The 19982-nt window shown below is 40.3% G+C and overlaps 1 protein-coding gene across 2 annotated transcripts; it reads left to right on the top strand.

The window, feature by feature from the left end:
• The first annotated feature begins 46 nt into the window (after positions 1-46).
• On the top strand, positions 47-19957 carry EFCAB14 (EF-hand calcium binding domain 14). Of its 2 annotated transcripts, none has more exons than XM_068953057.1 (11): positions 47-304; positions 915-1063; positions 4420-4565; positions 7132-7230; positions 10097-10207; positions 11146-11223; positions 12084-12275; positions 12947-13027; positions 14384-14495; positions 15496-15627; positions 16447-19957. In XM_068953057.1, the coding sequence occupies exons 1-11, from the start codon at positions 123-125 to the stop codon at positions 16620-16622; spliced, it is 1458 nt and encodes a 485-aa protein (XP_068809158.1). In that variant the 5' UTR covers positions 47-122; the 3' UTR covers positions 16623-19957. The 2 variants fall into 2 exon arrangements, with proteins under 2 accessions (XP_068809158.1, XP_068809157.1); XM_068953056.1 differs by having other exon boundaries at positions 48-304; positions 11143-11223.
• The last annotated feature ends 25 nt before the right edge of the window (positions 19958-19982 follow it).

Below are 19982 nucleotides of genomic sequence, written 5' to 3'. Positions count from 1 at the left end.
CGGGGCCCGCGGAGCCGGCGAGCGGCGGCCGCACGCTGGCGAGCCGGGGCGCGGCGGCAGGGGCGGCGGGGGGAGCCGGGAGCCAGCCGCCGGCCGCGCCGCCGCCCACGCCCCACAAGAGGATGAAGAAGCGCAAGGAGCTGAACGCCCTCATCGGCCTGGCCGCCGACGGCCGCAGGAAGAAGCCCGCCAAGAAGGGCTCGGGCCACCGGCTGCTGCGCACCGAGCCGCCCGCCTCCGACTCCGAGTCGAGCTCCGAGGAGGACGAGTTCGCGGCGCCCGGGGCGCGGGGCCGCTTCGCCCGGTGAGCGCGGCCGCGGGGCCCCGGGCAGGCGCCGCCTCCGCCCGCCGCTGGGCCCGGGGCGGCTCGGGCGCCTGGCGGGGCGCCGAGCGCGGGTGACTCGGTGCCGCTTGTGTCGTGAGCGCCGAGTAACCCGCTGCCGCCGAGGGAGAAGCCTCTGGGCTAAGGAACAGCAGTGGTAGCGGGTCTCCAAGAGTAACTGGGAGCAGGCACGTTGCGGAGAAAGTTAGGCTTCCGCAGCTCAGGGTAGTCTAAAGGGGCTTGTGAGAGCGTTGTGGTGATAGCTCGGAGAGTCGGCTTCGAGAAGGGATATCAGGCAGATGTTCCTAACATGCATTTGTTTTAGAAGAGTAGGAATTCTTAGTAAGAGAAACCTGACGGCTGCTCTTAATATGCTGGGTGTTTCTCCTGAGGACAGGCTGCCCAGAGACTAATAGCTCTGTTTGCACGGTTTAGACTTACTTATTCTTGGCAAAACTCTTCACTAGACTTTCATCAGCCACAGTGTGTGTGTTATTCCACTGTTGTTCCTTAATTAGGCTGACCAGCATTTAAAATAAAACTTTGCAGGTGCCATTGAATATTCACAACCTATTATTTTTGTTTTACCCAGGGGAGAATATCTACGATGCTGCAAATTCTGCTACCCATTATGTGCTTTTGTCATTCTTGCTGCTTGTGTGGTCGCTTGTGTTGGCTTAGTCTGGATGCAGGTAGCTCTCAAGGAAGATCTGGATGCAATAAAGGAAAAGTTTCGAACGAGTAAGTATGAATGTAACTATAATATTTCAGTTTTGCTTTGGGCATTATGAAGAGCTTTAGTTGTCTGCTTAGTACTTTCATGATCTGAATAAGCATGAATGCAACGTACCCCTGACTTGAGGAGTTCCAGGACAGAATTACTCAGAGGCTAGGGGAGTCTAAGGGAAATATCATATATGCTTGCCTATCTGTACTACTTGAGGAGGAGTAAGAACACTGGACTAGGTGGACCTGTGATTGCTTGTATGTACTCTTCTAAATTGCTGACTTTGGGCTTGGGAATGCTCCCTTCCAAAGGGAGCCACTACTAGAAAAAGTACTAGTCATCCATGTAAAAGAAGTCTACAGAACTTTCCTGCTTCTCTGCAAAGTTAATGGAAAATATGCTCTTGACTTGAGCTGTTTTAAAAACTTCTAATGCTTGCTCACAGATAACTGTAATTTAAATGCTGTTTCAGTATTGCATTTTTTCTGTATGTCTTTCTAACGTGTAAAATCTTACTTGCACAGACCTATTTTTATTTAACTCTTGTCTAATGTATTGCATATGATACATGCAGAATTTACATGAAGCATTCTGCTTGTTGGTCTCGGGTTTTCTCTGTGCATGTTAGACTTCAATGCCATAACTGTCACTGTAGTGCTGAAGTATAACAAACAGTAAAATCTGCATGTAACATGCACTTGATTCTCTGTACTTTACCTCTGGGGAGATGATGTGTTTTGATGTGCTCTATTTTAGTAGTGTTTAAAATCTTATATATTGAAAAACACAATAATAAGCTGAGGAGGTGTGTGAATGGAGCAGAAGGTAGTGAGGCCTAGGCATTAGCTCTCTAGCTGCTTCGAGAAAGTTAACTAGTTATGTTTTTCTTGAGGAGCATCGTTGTTGACTACAGCTTTTGTCCTGTAAGTTCATCTTAGAATTTTTGTGCTGTGGACTTGAAAAAAAACTTAAACGCAGCCAGAGCCCTTGAAATTGATTTTTAAAGTCATGAGGAAGCTAGGGGCTGAAGGTGAAGAGAAGCCTTGATTTACTTGTGATAGAATGTGATGTTGAGGAAGCATATTTAGATATTCTTTATTGTTGGTGTCTAGAATGTCCCCTGTTAAGACCTGCTAAGAAGTGATGAGTAACTGGTAACTGATCTGTCTGCCAAGGTGGAATCTTCTGTCTGATTAGAAGTGAGAGAAAGCATTGCTGGTGGATGTACTCTTACATTCAGTGATACCAACTCCTGAAGAGTTGGTCCTGTCTGGAGTCTACCAGTTACGGAAGATACCTTCAGTTGCAGGCGCTGCATTGTGCCTCTGACCGTACTGAACAGCTCTGCTCTACAGTAGCAGTTTCTGCCTTGTTCTGGATAAGCTAGCTGTTGGTCTTCATGGACTGGTCTACTTAAAGCAATAGTACGTACTGACAGTAAGAGTTTTGCATGATGACAACATTAGTTGGCTGTGGTGTAGTCAAGTTGCATCATTTCTGCTCTACATAGACCTCTTTGTTAGAGCAGTTGTTCACTTTGAATGTAGAGTCCAGCAGTTACAAATGTGCTTGCCCTCTCCTTAAGAGCAGTAATAGAAAAACAGTGCATTTAATCCTTCAGATAGTGTTGAAATAGTTCCGTATTTCCTTGTCACTGCAGTAGCAATGCCTGGAAGCCAGGCTGGAGCCACATTGAGACATACCATTAAACAAAACAAAACAAAAACCCATACAGCAAGAATAACCTGGTTTCAAGATGTATCCTCCTACTTCAGGGAAGCAGATGGGTGGAAGGAGAAATTAAGGCACCCAGATCAGTCTGTCCTATGGCAGGCTTGGAAAAAAATCTTCCTCTTCTCAGTCTTCATCTAACGTCTTTCTTCATAAGAACAGTTTACCTTGTCGGTATTTATTTATGCTTTGCTGTGCTTAGAGCAAATTGAGTATGGTATGAAAGTTTTTTTAATAAGACTTCTTTGCATCTGCAGTACAATTAGAGGGGGAGGAAAAAATTATTGTAGTGTTTTTAGTAGTGATGCTCAAAGTGTAATGTACTGAACCTTCCAAGTACAATAGGAAACTCTAAGTAGGTTACTTAAAAACACACAATGAGGAGCACAGTGAGAGTGGCCTAAGAGAAGATGTTTTGCCTATAAGGCTCTGTAATCTGAGGGCAAGCCATCAGATTCAGCATGAACTGCTTATGTAGAAGGTACACAAATGCAAAATTAGCTCTCCAGTTTCTTTTCGCTAAAATGCACCTTGTTATAAGTGTCTTCAAGGTTGTCTTTACCAGAAGTGTTATTTGGATTTTGAGCTACCAATATGATTTACTCAATACCTAGAAATGCCTTATATAACTTGCTTAATTAAAGTGAAATGTTTTTTGAAGATAAGGCAGGTTCCCGGTTGTGTATATATGGGCATCCACTCCATAGGCCTAAAGCCCTTTTAAAAGCATTCCCTTTTGACCTTATGGGTCCCACATAGAAGCTCATTCAGTGAACTGCCAGATGTGTATCATGTAGGTCCTGCTGCTGTTGGTGCTCTGGGGTCTGAAGAATGGCAGTGTGTGTTCTGGAGCATTCCAGTCTTGTGTTGTGGGGTGGAGTTGCAGGTTTTGGAGAATGCTTTTATCTCCATCTCAAAACCTTTGCGGACTGTTTCCTCCCAGACCCTGGGGTTTAGGATTGCCTAATAGCATTTACGACACACAGCTTTGTCACTGATGACCTGAAAGTGCTGCATTACTGGGGCTTGCTTGAATTGTTTTGAGCTACACATTTCCTGCTTCCATAGTATTAACTGACTTTATTTCCAAGGACCTTGTTCATTTTTTTTAAACCAACAGATGTTAGTGTGTAAGCTTATGCAGTGTTTTCTGGGAGTAATTCAGTTGTCTTTGTCACATGGAAGAACTGTAATCACCCTAATCTGATTGGAATTCACTTCATGGTCAGCAACCCCTTTGTAGGCTTGAAAAGGGCATAAAGGTTCACTTCACATGCTGCCTTTGCCCTTGTACTGCTGGTGGTTCTTACTTATAATTCCCTTTTTCATGTCCGTCTGTGGAAGTAATACAGAATAACAGCACTAAATAGCTGCTGAAGGTTACTAGAATGACAGTGCTATCATGCACAACTGGCAAAACGTTAAATTTAGTGCAGTTTCTACAAATATTAATGTTTCTTAGATCAAAAGAAAAGCTGCTGTTCCAACAAACCTTTTCAGAATAGGCAGTAAACTGTTACAGGCTGTTGTTGTTGTCTTTGACTGCTGTAGATATGTAGATGTTCCTGCTTGTAAAGTTTCTTGCCTTTTCAGCCTTTTTTATCTGGACCTCTCATTTCTTTTTTTTTTTTTTTTTTAGTGGAATCTAATCAAAAGACATCATTCCAGGAAATTCCTAAACTGAATGAAGATTTGCTGCAGAAGCAAAAGGAATTAGAACAAATTGAGACTGGAGAGCTAGGACTAAATAAAATTTGGATAAATATTACAGAGATCAATAAACAGGTGAGAATCAGTGTCTGATTTTTTTTGAAAAACTCAAAATAGTCACTTCAAACTTACTTGTTTGTATAAAATGTAAACCTGCTAGCACGAAAACTTGTGCACTTTTTTCGTTAAGTGTAGTGCTGAGCTGTTCTCTGCGGACTTGTGCAAACATGCTAAACTTTTTTTAATTTAAAATGGAATTTTAGTCTCACTATTAACAAAAAAAGTAGAACATTTGGTTGAACTGCAGCTTGATTGCAAAGAGGAGAAATTAAGCAACTGGTGAGAAGGCTTAAGGCAGAATTTAGAGGAACCTTGTAACTTTACAGTTCTGTACTTTCCTGATGAGATGTGATATTTGACATTTCGGCTTTGAGGAGAGTATCTGCAAATGTTTCATGAATGTGGAAAGAAGTTGCAAGAATCAGACAAAGTTCATGATACTACAATTGAAATACTGATGGCTTGTGTATATAGATTCTGCTAATGCATACACTCAGAATTTGAGCTAGAAGGAAGAGTGTTGCCAGCAGGTTGAAAGGAGGTAATCCTTCCCTTCTCCTCAGCCCTGGTGAGGGCACACTGGGAATGCTAGGTCCAGTGCTGGGCTCCACAGTATAAGAGAGAGGGGTCCGCTGGAGCGAGCCCAGCAAAGGCCGCAAAGATGACTGAGGAATCGAAGCATATGTCGTATGAGGAAAGGCTGAGAGAACTGGGATTGTTTCTTCTAGAGAAGAGAAGGCTCTGAGGAGATCTTATGTGTGTAAGTATCTGAAGGGAGGACATAAAGAAGACTGAGCCACTCTACAGTGGTGCTTAGTGACAGGATGAGGCACAGTGGGCACAAACTGAAGCACAGGGAGTTCTATTGGCATATAAGAAAACTTTTTTTCTGTGAGGATGACTGAATGCTAGAGCAGGTTACCTGGGGAGGTTTTGGAGTCTCCATCCTCAGAGACATTCAAAACTGTCTGGCACGATCCTGGGCAACTTGCTGTAGGTGACCCTGCTTGAGCAGGCGGTTGCATCAGATGATCTCCAAAGGTCCCTTCCAACCTCAGCCATTCTTTGAGCTGGTGTAAGTCTTGGCTCTGTTTACTCTGATGAAACTGAGCCATCTAACAAAGCTATTTCCTCAGATGATACATTCGTTCATGCTTCAAACAGAACATCCAGCAAGACTCTTACTGAAGTCCTTGTGTTGGAGGACAGAAATTTAGAGCTGCTTGCTGTCAGTGGTGTTGGGGAAGGGGGAGCAGGGGGAAGAGTGGGGACAAAACCAAACAAAACTAACCTGCCAACCGAAAAAAACCCGAAACAACACCACCAACAAAAATAAACGTGAAACTGCAGCCTGGTGCTTTGTCTTAAAATTTTGAATATTTAGGTACAAGAGTATTTAAGGGTATTTTTAGTACCAGGGTGATTAGTTGCTTAATGGGGAACATAAGTATATTTGAAAATTTGACCACAAATAATTTTCTTTCGCATGTAACACTATGCGCTATCCACAGATACTTATGTGCTTAGTAGGACTTTTAAAGTGATATTGTGTGCACCTGGATGTTAAAGACACTTGGCACATGGTTCTTGCAGGCCCTCGGTTACTTCAGGGTCTGGTTACAGCCTGAGCCAGCTTTTCGGAGGAACAAAAATTAGTTACTATTTTCTGTGCGTTGTTGAGAAGCACTGTTGGGAATTGAGTTCAGCCAATATTCACAGCTGTGGATCTAGAGACTCTGCAAGCCAATTGGTCATGGTTGGCTTGTTTTAAAACAAGGGTCATGCCCTTCCTCAGCTTGGGAAACAACTGCCCTTCCCTGAAGAAAGTGAGTTTTATCTACTCTACTTTGGAGTTGTCCAATGTGAGAAGAAATGGCTCTCATTTGTTTCAATTACTGATGGCTACAAACTGATCTTAGCAATAGCTTTTGCAATTAATGACCAACTTGTATCTGCTTATAATTTAGTTCCCAGTCTATTGATTGGGATGAATAAATTACCTTGAAGACCCTTTGAATAACCTACCATCTGTGTAAAACAGTTGACAGAAGTTGAGCTAACCCATTATACCGAGATTCTTGCTGTTCCACTTTTGCAGCAAAGCGTTTGAATGATTCATGCACTTTGTTTGCCCTTCACTCAGCTAGAGAAGCCACTTGCATGGCTTTACTGGCTTTTGCCGATCAGATGTGATTGCCAAATACAGAACTAGATGACTGTTCCTTTCATGTAAAAGCTTCTTGCACATTTTTTGTAATCTTTCTTGGGTGACAGATGTATAAGGGGATGCATATAAAATGGGCAGAGGGTACCTTATTGAAAAGGAAGGGCTTCTGCACCTTTTGTTTTTTCTTTGGTTTGGGAGTGGGGAGGGACTTGCCCCAGTTGCAAGAGGTAGAACTGATTTCTAATGTCACAGCCTAAGTAGACTAACTTAGACATAGGTGTTCTGTGTATGTGTATATATTTTTCTTGTATCTTATGTTTTTATGTTACCAGTTAAGTCATTAGTATTAATTAGTATTGGGGAAGGTCAAAATCAAACTGTTGGTTAATTCTAAATACTCCTCTTTGGTTTTAGGTATCACTATTGACCTCAACAGTAAATCATCTCAAAACCAATATAAAGTCTGCGTCTGATTTAATTACTCTTCCTGTCACAGTAGAGAAACTTCAGAAGGCAAGTACTGTAAATGTGGCTATTCTTAAATGCATTCTTTAGTGTTAAGCTGCAGCTGGGCTGTTGCAGACAGCGAGTTACCTGAACTTTGTATGAAATATTTGCTTTTCTCTTGTGTTTTTTTTAAGTTGCAGTTTATGTATTCTTTATGATCTTAAGATAACTTATGACAGATAGAAAATTCAAAGGCCTTGGTTCTCCCTTCTTGGGAATGTGTATGTTTCTGATTGTTTTATGTTGTCACATCTTTACCTTGGAGGTGATCTTTCTAGTTACTTTCTTTCAGATTGCTAATCTTCCTAGTAACACATGAGACCCTTGCAGAAAGTCTGTCTGCAGTTTAATAATTCTGAATGTAAATAGGTATTATGTTTAGATTTTGTTTTTTGTTTGTTTTAACAGAAGTGGAAACATTGTTTTTTATGAAACTTCTTAAACTTGAGCAGTGTAGTCCCCTGTCTGGTTCTGTTTGTCTTGAAGAATGTAGAAGTCTAAATTGGGAGTAGTGTGGCTGGCACAGTAATGTGGGAACTTACTTGGCGTTGGTATTCAATGCGTGCACAGTAAAGATAAAAACACGTACATAATTGATATTCTGATTACTGTTGTATACCATAGACACATCATAATTATATTAAGTTGTCAATGTGATGTTCCTCAAAATTAGAATAGTCTGCGTTTTATCATTCCAAATTACCTTAGCTGCTCTTATATTTTAAGAGTAGTCTGTTTTGAACTTTTTCTAAAAATGATTAAAAGCTTTTTGTCTCTGCTTGCAAAGCAGTCCGGTCCTGCTAGTAGCTTTTACGAGCTTCCACTTATCCTTATTTCTCATCACTACAAAATTCATACATATCGACCAGCTAGTTGCTATGTATGTAATATGCTAAGTAATTAGTGTGGCTTGGCCAATCAGGCTGCTAGGATTTCCTTTTTTGACAGGAGTATAAAGCTCTTTCCTAAATTTATAACTTAACTGTTATGAGCACGCTGGATTTTTAGTGTCATTTCAGAAGTCTTAAAGTAGTGCCTAGAGTCCAGAACCTGCACCTACATTTTATATATACGCAAAATTGACACCTTGGTGTCATTTTTCTTGCTACCTTTAATATATTATTATTGATGCAATGCAGTCTTGGCCAGCAAGTTTCAGCTTGCAGTGATCTACTAAACAAGCTGTATTTTATGTTGAAATAAGCCCATCTTTGGTCACATTTCATAAAAGTCAAAGACTTTGAATACAGTGTTATAAAATTTGAGTTCACTTCAGTTTCTACTGTTGAGCCCAAGTATGGTGCTTCCACTCCTTTCTTGATGCTGTCTTGCTTGTGCATTGGAAGGTTGATGCAAAAAAAACAGAGCTGGAATCCTTCCAGGAAGTATTTGATGAGGTCTTGAGTACGGAAAAACTATTCCAGGGTTTAAATACAACAATTGTAATGGTTTTCAAGTTTCATGTTAACCAAAGCAATGGGTTTCAAAGACTCAGGTTTCTTTATGACCTCTGGCTGTGCGAGTGCTGCAATGCCTCACACAGGAGAACATCAGAGAATGTAGGTGATAGCCTGGCTTTTGATAACCCTGCTGAAAGTGTCCTGCTCAGCTGCCCATTGCATCCAGCTGTCTTTGCAATTGCCTACTTTTTTTTGAAGAAAAGGCTGCTACTGTTGGAATTGGATTTGGGTTTTCATAAGCCTCCTTCCTGGAGTATTACTGAGAGAGTGCCTCTTGTGCAGAGGCTTGTAATCAGAATAATGAAGGGTGCTAAAGATGTCCTGAGGTCCCCCAGGGCAGAGAGATGGTATGTTGAACCTATGTTCAGACTTGCAGAAGAAGGAGGAGCTGGAGGAAGATTTGTGTGGGTATTTGAGTATGCTTTGGGCAGTTGGAGAATCAGTGAAAGGTGTTCTAAACACCTATGGTTTTAAGAGGGTCATAGGAACATTAGGTTTTTACATGGGTCATTTCTTCTAATGCTAGAAGACAGCACAAAAAAATGGAGTGAGAAGCATAGGGGTGTGCTCTGTGTCTCATTACATTAGCTTATATTTCTGTGTTTCTGGATGTCCTACCTGAACAGAAGCTGACTATGGTAGGTACTCTGCCATCATCTAGTAAAACACCACTGCAGCTTTTCAGAAGAATTTCTAAAATAAAAGGCAAAAGGGGGGATTTAAATGGATGAAGACAAGAAAAGGAAGAGTGCAGTAGTCAGAAGGAAAGGTAGCAATCCCAGCACATTGTGGCTGTAGCTGTTGATTTCATGGGGGATAGATGTAGTTTTCCAGATGCTTCAGAGTGTTTTTCTTTCTTTCATTTAAAAAAAAAAGCAATACTTGCTTGAAAATCTGAACGACAACCTTTAGGAAAATAGCAGCGAGTGTCACTAGTTTTGCAGTATATATGGTATGTCTGAGGGGTGGGCCTGAGAGACTATTAAAGCCAGATAAATTGAGGTCGACATCTTATTTAATGTGAATTTTGCATGCAGAGAGGGGATAAACTGTCTTAGTTTCAGGATTTTTTATTAATGCAAGAATGCTTACATTGATTTTTGGACTAGCAAACCTATAGTTTTGGTTATCTAGTGTGTGTGTGTGTGTGTGTATATATATATATATATATATATATTTACACTCACTCACTCTAAAGGTGTAAACAGTGTGTGTTCATTTATTGGCCCTGAGCTATGATGGGTATAAGTAGCAGTTTTGTCTGCAAAGGAAGTTCTGAATACTCCAACTCAATTGCATGTTGCTGTGACAGTCTGTCTACAGCTTCATTAGCAAAACATAATGTGTAGCAGGTTGAAACTTCGAAATAGTGCAGTGGAGGAAGGCTGAAATGTCTGTCTTTTTTCTTCCAGACTGTAGCGAACATAGGTAGCACTCTAACCAGTGTTTCTCATGATGTTGAGAATATGCAGACAGTAATTGAAGAATACAAGAAAACCATAGAAATGCTCCAAAATGATGTGGTAAGAAAATGCACTAATTTAAGACTGCATCTTTAAAGTTTATCTGCCTAATTGGAAAAAAATTTTAAAACTGCATGAGGTTCTGCCTTGTGCTCAAAATCCTTCAGAAGTCTCAGTAGGTGCTGGTTGGTACATTAATACACTGCTCATCTCATAATCCCTGTGTGGCATCTGCTATAAGGCAGCAAGGACGTATTTTTCTTGGAGCCAAAATCATTGGTCTCTGTTGGACTTTTCATGATTCAAATCTGTTGCTTCCTACTACGCAGATGTGGAGCCTTGGGAATCTCCACTTCTTTGTGATGCAGAGTACTGCTTACAGTAACTGTCCACACTGTCTTAAGGCCTGGGGATGGTGAAAGTGTTGAGGTACAGTTTGTGGAGCTTCTGGTAGAATGTGGAGCTTCCAGTCTGAATGAGGAAGAAGTTATTGACCATCTTTATCAGAAGCTACCTCCTGTATTTATGCTGACCTCTCTCACTTTGGTTGGAATGACTTAATGGCAGTAGAGTCAAAGTGAGATTTTTTTCAGTTAAACTACACTAGAGAATTACTTTAAATCTGATTTTTTTTATCTGCAAATATTCTTATTAGACATGTTATAAAGCTTGACTGAGTCAGTATATCCTCAGTGAATGCTACAAAACGTTGCAGATATGGCAGTATACATAGTAACAAAGAAATGTGCATCGTAATACCTCATTAAAGGGGAGTAGATAATTTGGAGGTATTTTATTTTAAAAATGCTTTGGTCCCTACATACTTGAAAGGGGAAAATCACTCTTCACTGTATTCTCTTTACAATATTGCACGCCCAGCAAACATGAGCTCAGTGGTTGTAGCAAATACTCTTAGCCATGATCTGCCTGGTCTTAAAAGCTTAGTGGTTTTTTTTACAGGTATTTGGTACATAACTTTCTGCTTCTTTCATTAGAAGGAGTTAAAGCAGATGCCTTCACTTCCCTCCATTGCCACACCAAGGACTCAGAGAAATCAGACAGAAAATTGCGAACAGGTATATTACTTCCTTGCATAAGGAATATTGGTACAACTTACAGTGAAGCTTTGTGTTTTGATACGTTCTAGTGCATAAAAAGTCTTTTTGTCAAGACCAAATACCAGTAGTGTCCTTCAAAACAGAGTACAAGACGATTTTACTGTAATTTGTTCCTCGGTATGTATAAGTATGAAAGTATCCTAGTGTGAAAGTGTGTTTTATGCACTTTAATTGGATGAGGAGTAGAAAGACTGACGTGACTATTGAACAAGTTGCTCATGCTTTGTACTTTGCTCATGTAAATGGCAATATTAAATGCTTTATACTGAATGGGGTTTATGGCAGGTATTTGCTGTTCTGAACAAATCTGGGAGTGGCATGTATTGAGTCACCCTCAATGTAATAAGGTATGGAGAGCAGGATTTCAAGGAAAAAATGAATGTTTGAGTGGTTAGCTGGAATGGCTTGGAGTGGAATTGATGCATTTATTATGTTTAATGCAATCAATATTTTCCTCAAAAGTGAATCTCTTCTGTAAACATTGCCTAGTACATGCTGCTTTGGGAAAGAAAATAATTGGTATAGTTACTAACCAAGCTTAACCTGGAAAACTAGATGAATGGGCTTTGCGTGTTGTTTGCTGGCACAGTTGAATTGATTACATCAGCAGCAAAGAGGTTAACCCTGAGGAAAATCTAAATTTCAAACTTTGAAAGCTGGAATAACTTCCTGTAAACTTCCAATTGAATGGTTTCAGCGGCTTCTGTGAGAAGCCAGTCTGAAGTCTACCTGGTTAAACTGGGTCAGTCAGTATCTTGTTAACAGCAAGAATGCTGCGGCTGTTGAGTAAACTCACGTGTCCTGGTTTTATATTGCAGGAAAGCCAGTCCCTGCGTGCAGCTTTGGAGAAGCTAAATAATACTGTAGTGATGTACCAAAAGTTGAATGACATAAAGCTTCTGAATGTGGATTCAGCCATTGGTAATCTAAGCCAGAAGGTTACGCTGTTAGAAAGCTCTCTGGTTGCTGTGAATAAGCTGGACAAACGAGAGAACTTGTCTACCAGTGTGGTAAGTATTTGGTGTCTGTGGGTGTCTACTCAAGCAAGTAATTTGAATGCTTTCCATGTAGTATACACGTAGCTTTTCAAAGCCTAACCAAAATAAAATGTCAAAGTGAAACTTGAGGATTAGTATTCCTTTTTAAAAGGCTGGAAGCTGCATTATCTGTTCAGAAATAAGTAGCAACCTTAAGAGTATTTCTGATGAAAGTCACTTCTTCCCTGCAGAATCTACAGGAAAAACGTGCAAAGCACTGCAACATTTAAGACTTAGGCAGCTGCTTGATGAAACAGGATCCACCAACCTCTTGAACTATGTTTGGGCAAGACACTTTATCATTTCAGGAGTCTGTTAAGCCCAGTGAGGAGTTAGGTGGGCCTCTGGATTGTTCAGCAGCGCTTAAATACTCAAAAAGCAATTAAATATGCTTTTGGATCCTTCCAGGGCTTTCTGTATGCCGTATTGGGATCAGTCTGTGAACGTGCATTCGGTATGTCTAACAATAAGAAATGTGCTGATGTTGCTATGGTAAACTACATAACCAACTCTTTCACAATATTTTTTTCTAGTTTGTTTGCTCTTTTTTCCCTGCTTCATGCCTGCCAAATTTCAAGGAAAAAACTTTATTGTAGAAAACAGCAAGCAAATGAATTAACTCTTGTTCTCCATTTTCCCTATAGGGGAATGATGCAACTACCTCTCTAAACATGGAAAATGAAGATCAACTCGATAATGAAACTCTTTCAGATAAAGAATTGAAGGTAAATTAAAAGGGGAAATTACACTGGATTAGTAGACTGTCATTGTCTTTATAATGGTTGTAAATGGGAATTGATGAAGGAGAAAACTTGTAAGCAGGCTAATCCACTTTCTAAAGTACAGAGTAGAAGGACAGCTTGTCCACTCCGTTTTGTGTCAGGAGGTGATTTATGATGGAAGAAAAATTGTGATAGGTTAAAGGTTTGTTATTCTGAGTCTGTGGAATAGTGATCCCAGACTTGCTTGTACAGGATAACATAACAGAACTGTTGTAATATCCTTTCAAGCAGCTGAAGGAATCTTAGGAGATACAAACCCTGGCCCAGAGAAATGGGGGACTCCGGCAGCCAACTTGGTTTGAGTTCCCATTGCTGTGCTCTTGGGCTAGTCCAACTATTGTGGGATCACTTTGCAAGTGGTGTTTGGGCATTTATTCAGATTTGAAAAAAAAAAAAAAAAATCACTTGGGAGTTATATTTATCCTTGATATGTCACGCAGCACAGGGGAAAGCATGAAAGGGTGAGGGGAAAGAACTCGGTGAGACAGTGCTGCCCAAGTGTGCATAGTCCTTTGTTCTTCAACCTCGGAGCTGTAGCCAGGAGCTAACAGCCAGATTTTGACTTGAAGAAACTTTGTACCAGTGGAGCCTAGGAACTGATGAAAACCTTCTCTCAGTAATGATGTAATGACTGGCTGTGAGCAAGTTTAATAGAGTAATTGAACGGCCAAGTTCTTGACTGGGGATAAGGGATGGTGGTGTTGAAGTTGGCTTCTGCCTTCTGGAAAGAAGGCAGGTGAGTGAACAGGCTGCACTATCAGTTCTAGGCTTGGATTGATGTGACCACATAGATATGTCAAGTTCAAAGGCCTATGGGAGTTCTTGACTCAAACTATAGTCTGGAGCCTACTCAGAAAATCAGCCAAACAGGTAAATACAGAATATGGTAGGTTTACTTTGACAGGGATAAAATAGCTCCTGCATACATGTATGTATTCAGTGCGGCAGGCAAACATTTGTAACTGCTATGTAATTCAATTAATGTATTGAATGCTTGTTCCATGTACACTTATGTTTTGTTATGATTTTTCAGAATCTTTCTCCTTTATATAAGAAATACAAAAAATTCTTTAGAATTTGCTCAACCTTTCCAGGTTGAGGTTCTGTTATCTTACAGACCATGTGAATTTATTCCTTATATCTTTCCATAGTTTTGTTTTTTTAAATCTTGTTAGTCATTTAGAACTTGATCAGCCTGGAAAGCAGAAAGCTATTGAAAAGTACATACATTCCTAAAATGAATTCTTTCTGATTTACATGAAGGGTACTTCTTAAGAAAAATGTTCTCTACATATGCAGGAAACAGGAACTAGAGATTCTCAGGTATCAAAACTAAGAGAGAAGCTTCAGCTGATCAGTGCTCTCTCAAGCAAGCCAGAAAATGACAGATCTGTTGAAGCATCGAAGAATGGTAAGAATCTCATGTAATAGCAATCCATAAAGCTGAAGGTTCACTGCGTAATTCAAAGAATATGTAATGAAGGAGAATGATGCGGAATATTTAAGAATTTGGTGAAGATCAAGGTAGTAGGAATGTAGTGGCTCTAAAACAGAAAACTGAGTATAAATAGTTTGAAGATAGCTTTCCGTGTGCATGGTAGGATTCACATCTGTCATTACTTGTATTTGACTAACTGTATTTGAAGGCATACAATGGTTAAATACTGAATTGTCAAACTGTCATGGAATTATTTGGCACAGGAGTATTTGTAAAAGTTTGCACCTGGTAACATCTATTTTACTTTTTCGAAAACTTAGTATAGCAAAGGAAAAGTCTGGCTTTCCATTGACTTGCCTCAGTTCTGCCCTTCTGGATGTATTTGTGCAGTGCTGCGGATGAGATGACTTGAAACACTTCACCACCTTAGAACTGTGCTTGCTCTTTTGCTAATCAGCAAAGTTAGAAGCTTCCACCTCGCTGGAAGGGTAGATAGATAACTGAATTGACACTTATGTTAGAATTCCCTTCACAAGTTTACTCTTGTGGTTTGTCTGTATCAGTTGCTTATTACGGGAGTAGACAATGATTTCCCCTCATAGAAGGGAGAGATGAAAACAACCCCTGGTGGACAGATGTGGATTGAATTAGTACAGCTCGTTAAACGTTTTCTGACTAGAAGGTAGTATTTTCCAACCAATCATTCTGTGTATGAGGTATACAAGCATATGTCTCCTAGTACAGCATGAAAGATTAAAGCTGTATAGCTGTCAAAAAAAGCTGCTTTCCTTCTGTTCTTCATGCTGTTGGTAAGACTGGGTAACATACTGTATTCTGAAACAATTTCACACCATTCTTTTCCCATACAGTACTGTATCTGCAATGCAAAGTCTCTTAATTAGTTTTACTGGCGTTTTGTTTGACTGTTAATTCTGTGGAATTTGTAAGACTAATAGAAATTGTTTTACAACAGTTAGAAGTAGTCCAAGTGCTCCAGCAAAGCCCACAGACCTTTCAAGGTTGGCTTCAAGGTCAGCTGATGACAACATAGAGGAGAATGGACAGCTGAGACATCTGTCCTTACCAGGAATATCACGCGTAGAAGGTTTGTCCTTTCTAGGCTGACTGTTTCTTTCCTAAATTTGTGTAAATGTTTAGGGGTAGGTAACTGCAGAGGGAATTTCGGTAGTGTGTCTGGAAGTGCTGGGAAAAGTGAGGTCAAGCTGAAAAGCTTGAGAACTGTGGACTTGAAGGGGAAGGGGAGGAAATGGACACTCACCGGTAAAAGAAAAAGTACAGTTTAAAGAGGAGTGTGCGCTAAGGTGAATTTTAAGTGGTTTTTTTTGCATATGGAAGTATTGTGCCAAGTGTTAAAGCAGAGATTGGGGGAGTAATTAAGGGCAGAATTGAGTGCTGAAGGAAAATGGAGTAGGTGTGGGTGTATGGTGCTGGCAGCTTCTTTTTTTGAGGGAACTGCCTGGAATGAATGGTTCTTGGATCTTGCTGTTCAGTCTTTTCAACTACTAAAAGGGCAGTGCTTTGCATCAGGAAATGAATAGACACTTTTCCCTTTATGTGATCTGCTCTGTTGGTATAGCAACAGTCACTCAGAGCTTGCTTTTGTGGAAGACAACTGCATCTTTATGCAGTTAGTGGTTGTAGAGTGGGCTATTAGTTGTGGCTTGAAATAGGGATTATTTTTTCAGAATTACTGTAATTTAATTTAAAAAAATCCTTGTTTATGCTATTTCTCCGAAACTGTTACTTGCTGCTTGAGACAACATAGAAGACAAGCTACATACTTGGGAATGCTTTATTTAACTATTAGGTATTAACATGTAATGCAGTAAAACTGGAAGAGCAACATGCAGGATATTCTTGCGTGCTTCAAAAAATTACTTCTAAGTCATTATTCTCTTTGCAGATCTTCAGAATTTGTTTGAAAAAACAACTGAAGATGCTGATGGAAAACTATCCTATGAAGATCTTCAAAAGCTATTTGGCTCTACAGTCCAAGAGTTGCACAGCTTTAAGAAATTTGATACAGATAGAGATGAAAAATACTCATTACAAGAACTGAGATTGGCTTTAGGTGTATAGAGTATATATTTAGAAATATGGTATGGATGGATGCTACTGTAGCTAAAGGAAACTACAGGACATGAAGAAACTGCATCTGCACTTTCCCAGTATTTTACTGATCCTTGGAGCTAAATTACTGTACACATTGCTACTTCTTTCATTTGTGTGTGTTAAAAATAAAGTTACAAATTTATTGTAGATAGAACACAATATTGGGACGGTGTTAAAATGCAGAAAAATCCTAAACCTACTAGAAACACTTACCTGTCACTCTTTTCTTTCCAAAGGAGTTCTTGTTTTTAATTTAAAATGTGTACATACAAAAATAAACCCATGGTTTTATATTTCACTAAAATTTGCCTTAAATTAGAGAGCTGCACTTTATGTAGAGCAGAAAGAAATTTGTCTTGTAAAGATAGGCTTTTTCTGCTTGTAAATATTTGAAATAGAGTAAATTATGCATATTTAAGGAGAAGTTTGTATTGGGCTATGTTGGTAGTAAACATGTTTGTTAGAGAGACTGAACCTGAACGGGGTTGTTAAGAGCTTCAGCTAAAATCCTAATTTTGACTAAGTATATCCATGAATGAGTTTGGACTCAGGCAGAGGAAGGTGGGGGTGGTAAGTCATGCCCATCTATAACAGAACTTATTTTTACAGGAAAAGGGTGAAAGTCTTTTATATCATGAGTCTACAGAAGCAATTACCTACCAAGCACTTGGATTTTTCACTTCAGCTTTTCTTTTAGCTTTGCTGTATTGCATCCAGATTTTTTTTGAGATGGAGGTATCAATGAAACAAAAAAAAAACACAACCATTGGAGAACTTTAACAGATGCCTAAGAGGTAAAAGTCTGCAGTGCAGCTTGCTGAATGGCACTCATAGTTCCTGCCTCTGCTGTCTGCAGGGGCAGGATCAGAGGAGTGCTATTGGTCTTGCTGACTGGTCACAGGAGATCCTTTTTAACAGGGTGCTGATGCTGCCACTTTCTTCTACCTGTTGTTCTCGGGGTCACTCTGTGCCCCAGTAGAGCTCCTTGTCATTAGATCTGTGAACAGGTGGGGAAGGCCTTCAGTAGAACTTTAGGCTGTTTCCTTTAGGCTAATATGACTGCTTCTTGATACCCAAACCAGTATGTTTTTGTTAATAAAGGGATATAAAAGGCAGGATAAAGTGCAGTCATGTCAGCATTATCTGCTGACAAATGCTATGTAAGTGAGGCTTCATTAGTATGGTTACTTCCATGGCTGTTAACCATATCTGCGGAGGAGCTTGAGAAAGTTTATAATAGTGGATCTAAATACAGAATGTCTTAACCCAGGAATTCCTTCTGAAACACAGAACGTGACTTTTGCAGAAGAGATTCTCTTGCAGGCCGGATCAGGGACAAATCAGATGACTTTGCCCACACATATCACTGATCTTATTGTGGCCTTTTGCATAATTAGTGAACTGAAATTGTCTACCTTACTGAATCGTCAGTATGTATGGAAGTCTGTTCATAAGTGTTGAATTTTATGTAACTTTGGACTGGATGTTATGGTTTTATGAATAATTGTATACTGGAAGTATAAATCAGTGAAGGATTTTGCAAAATGAAACTTTTATCCATTGCCTTTCACTGTTGCTCTTCTATCCTATTTGGGTAATGCAGACATGACCCAGTAAGGGGATGCTTTTGTTGATGTGACATTTTAAAATACAGTATTTAAAAACGGCAACCAAAAAAAAAAAAACAAGCAACCTTGGCTTTAAAAGGACAAGAAGCCAACATGTGCTTCTTGCCACTTTCCACACACTTTTATACACTTCTGTGTGATTCTTTAACCAAATAATAAAAACTAGCAATAAAATGTAACCATTATATTATTTGTACATACTGTATCATAGCCATATTCCAGAGTTTGCAAAGTATTTTTGAAAGTTTGATTTGTATGAAATTTAACATATCTTAAAATTTAAAGAATTCTTGTATTGCCATGGCAATCTACTAGTGTGTTTTGTTTTGTTGCAGTCTGCTTTACTTTGGCAAGGCTCTTCAACAGCAATAGTGAAGTTGTCAGCTGAGCTCCTTTTGAGAATAGTGTGCTGCTCCCAACTCTGGTGCTCTCTGTATGTGGCCAGGGAACCGAGCTGGTTTGTAATTGGGCACTAGGGCACAACTAACTGTCCAGTGGGTGCTGCTTAATTTGCATGGCAAGTGTGTAGTGGTCTTTCAGTTCAACTGCTAATTGCCCTAGTCACTGCAAGCGCAGGATGGATTTGTGCTATGAGTTTAACAAAACCATATCATGCAAGAGTACAGCAGTAGCTTTTGTTTGACCTAGACTAGCTGGTAGCACTTTGTTACAACTATGAAGTGTTGCTCCCCAACCTGCTCCTTTGATTTGTACAGCTGCTTCTGCCATGTCTCTGGTCAAGGTCTTGGCATTAGGTGTTAGCAGACTTCTGCCACTACTTTTATCCAGTGCTGCAGAGGTTTAAAAAAAATAGTCAGAGGTATAGTAAATAGACTTGTCTAGATCTGCTTTCTGGGGCTCTGAGGTGCTGGCTCACCCTTGGGCTGTCTCGTGGAGGGTGCAGCAGGAGGACACCTCCTGCTCTCCTCTGCAGGCTTCCCCCAGCTGCAGACTGGCTCTTGAGCCCCCCAGCTGGCTGGACCCCAAGGCTTTCTGAGCCCCACTTAATGCCCACTTTAATCACTCTTGGCCCTTCTGCTGTCGGGGGCAGCCTGCGGGTGCGAGTGCAGGAGAAGGCTCGAAGTCTGAAATGGGGGGAGGTGAAAGGAACAGTGGGACGGCAGCAGCAGACATTGGAAATAGATGTCCTGCGACTTTGGGAGGTGAAAGGGAAGCGTGACACCTTATCAGAGGGTCTTAGAAGCCTGCAGCTTTCCAGCAAAAGCTGTGTCCTTCCCTGGGCTGCTTCTGCTCCCTGCTTCTTTCCCACAATGGAGAAATTTTGGGACTAACAGGGTGGCAGCGAGGGAAAACTGCTGCAGGCTGCTTTGTGATGGGAACGGAAAATGGCACACCTGAGACTTGCTGTTACACTGTGATTCTTAGTTTCATTTTTCATTTTATACTCTTGCTCTTTCTTTTGAAATGTTGGTTTACCTGTGAGGGTGTTTTTTTTTTTTTGGTGACTCCTGTATATGGACCATTTTGTATTTTTAGTACCTTCCTGTACAATGAAACACCTTTAACTGTTTTCGAAATGCAGAGCGGCTTCCTTGATGGGTATGAGTGTAACAGAAGCTGCTTTTTTTTTTTTTTAAAGCTACTGAACTCCACACATTTTATCATGTAATGCAACTTTAATTTATCTAAATAAAATTTCATTTTTTAGTGTAAGCTTTGGGTTTTTTGGAGGGGGGGG

This window comes from Struthio camelus, chromosome 8, assembly GCF_040807025.1.
Source record: "Struthio camelus isolate bStrCam1 chromosome 8, bStrCam1.hap1, whole genome shotgun sequence".
Lineage (NCBI taxonomy): Eukaryota > Metazoa > Chordata > Aves > Struthioniformes > Struthionidae > Struthio > Struthio camelus.
This window is presented reverse-complemented; position numbering and strand designations above follow the sequence as displayed.

Excerpts from the sequence above, each read along its gene's own strand:
- EFCAB14 (XM_068953056.1), top strand. The coding sequence starts at position 123 with ATGAAGAAGCGCAAGGAGCTGAACGCCCTCATCGGCCTGGCCGCCGAC. Across the intron at positions 10,208-11,142 it reads AAATGCTCCAAAATGATGTG|AAGGAGTTAAAGCAGATGCC; the intron begins GTAAGAAAATGC and ends TTCTTTCATTAG. Across the intron at positions 11,224-12,083 it reads AGACAGAAAATTGCGAACAG|GAAAGCCAGTCCCTGCGTGC; the intron begins GTATATTACTTC and ends TTTATATTGCAG.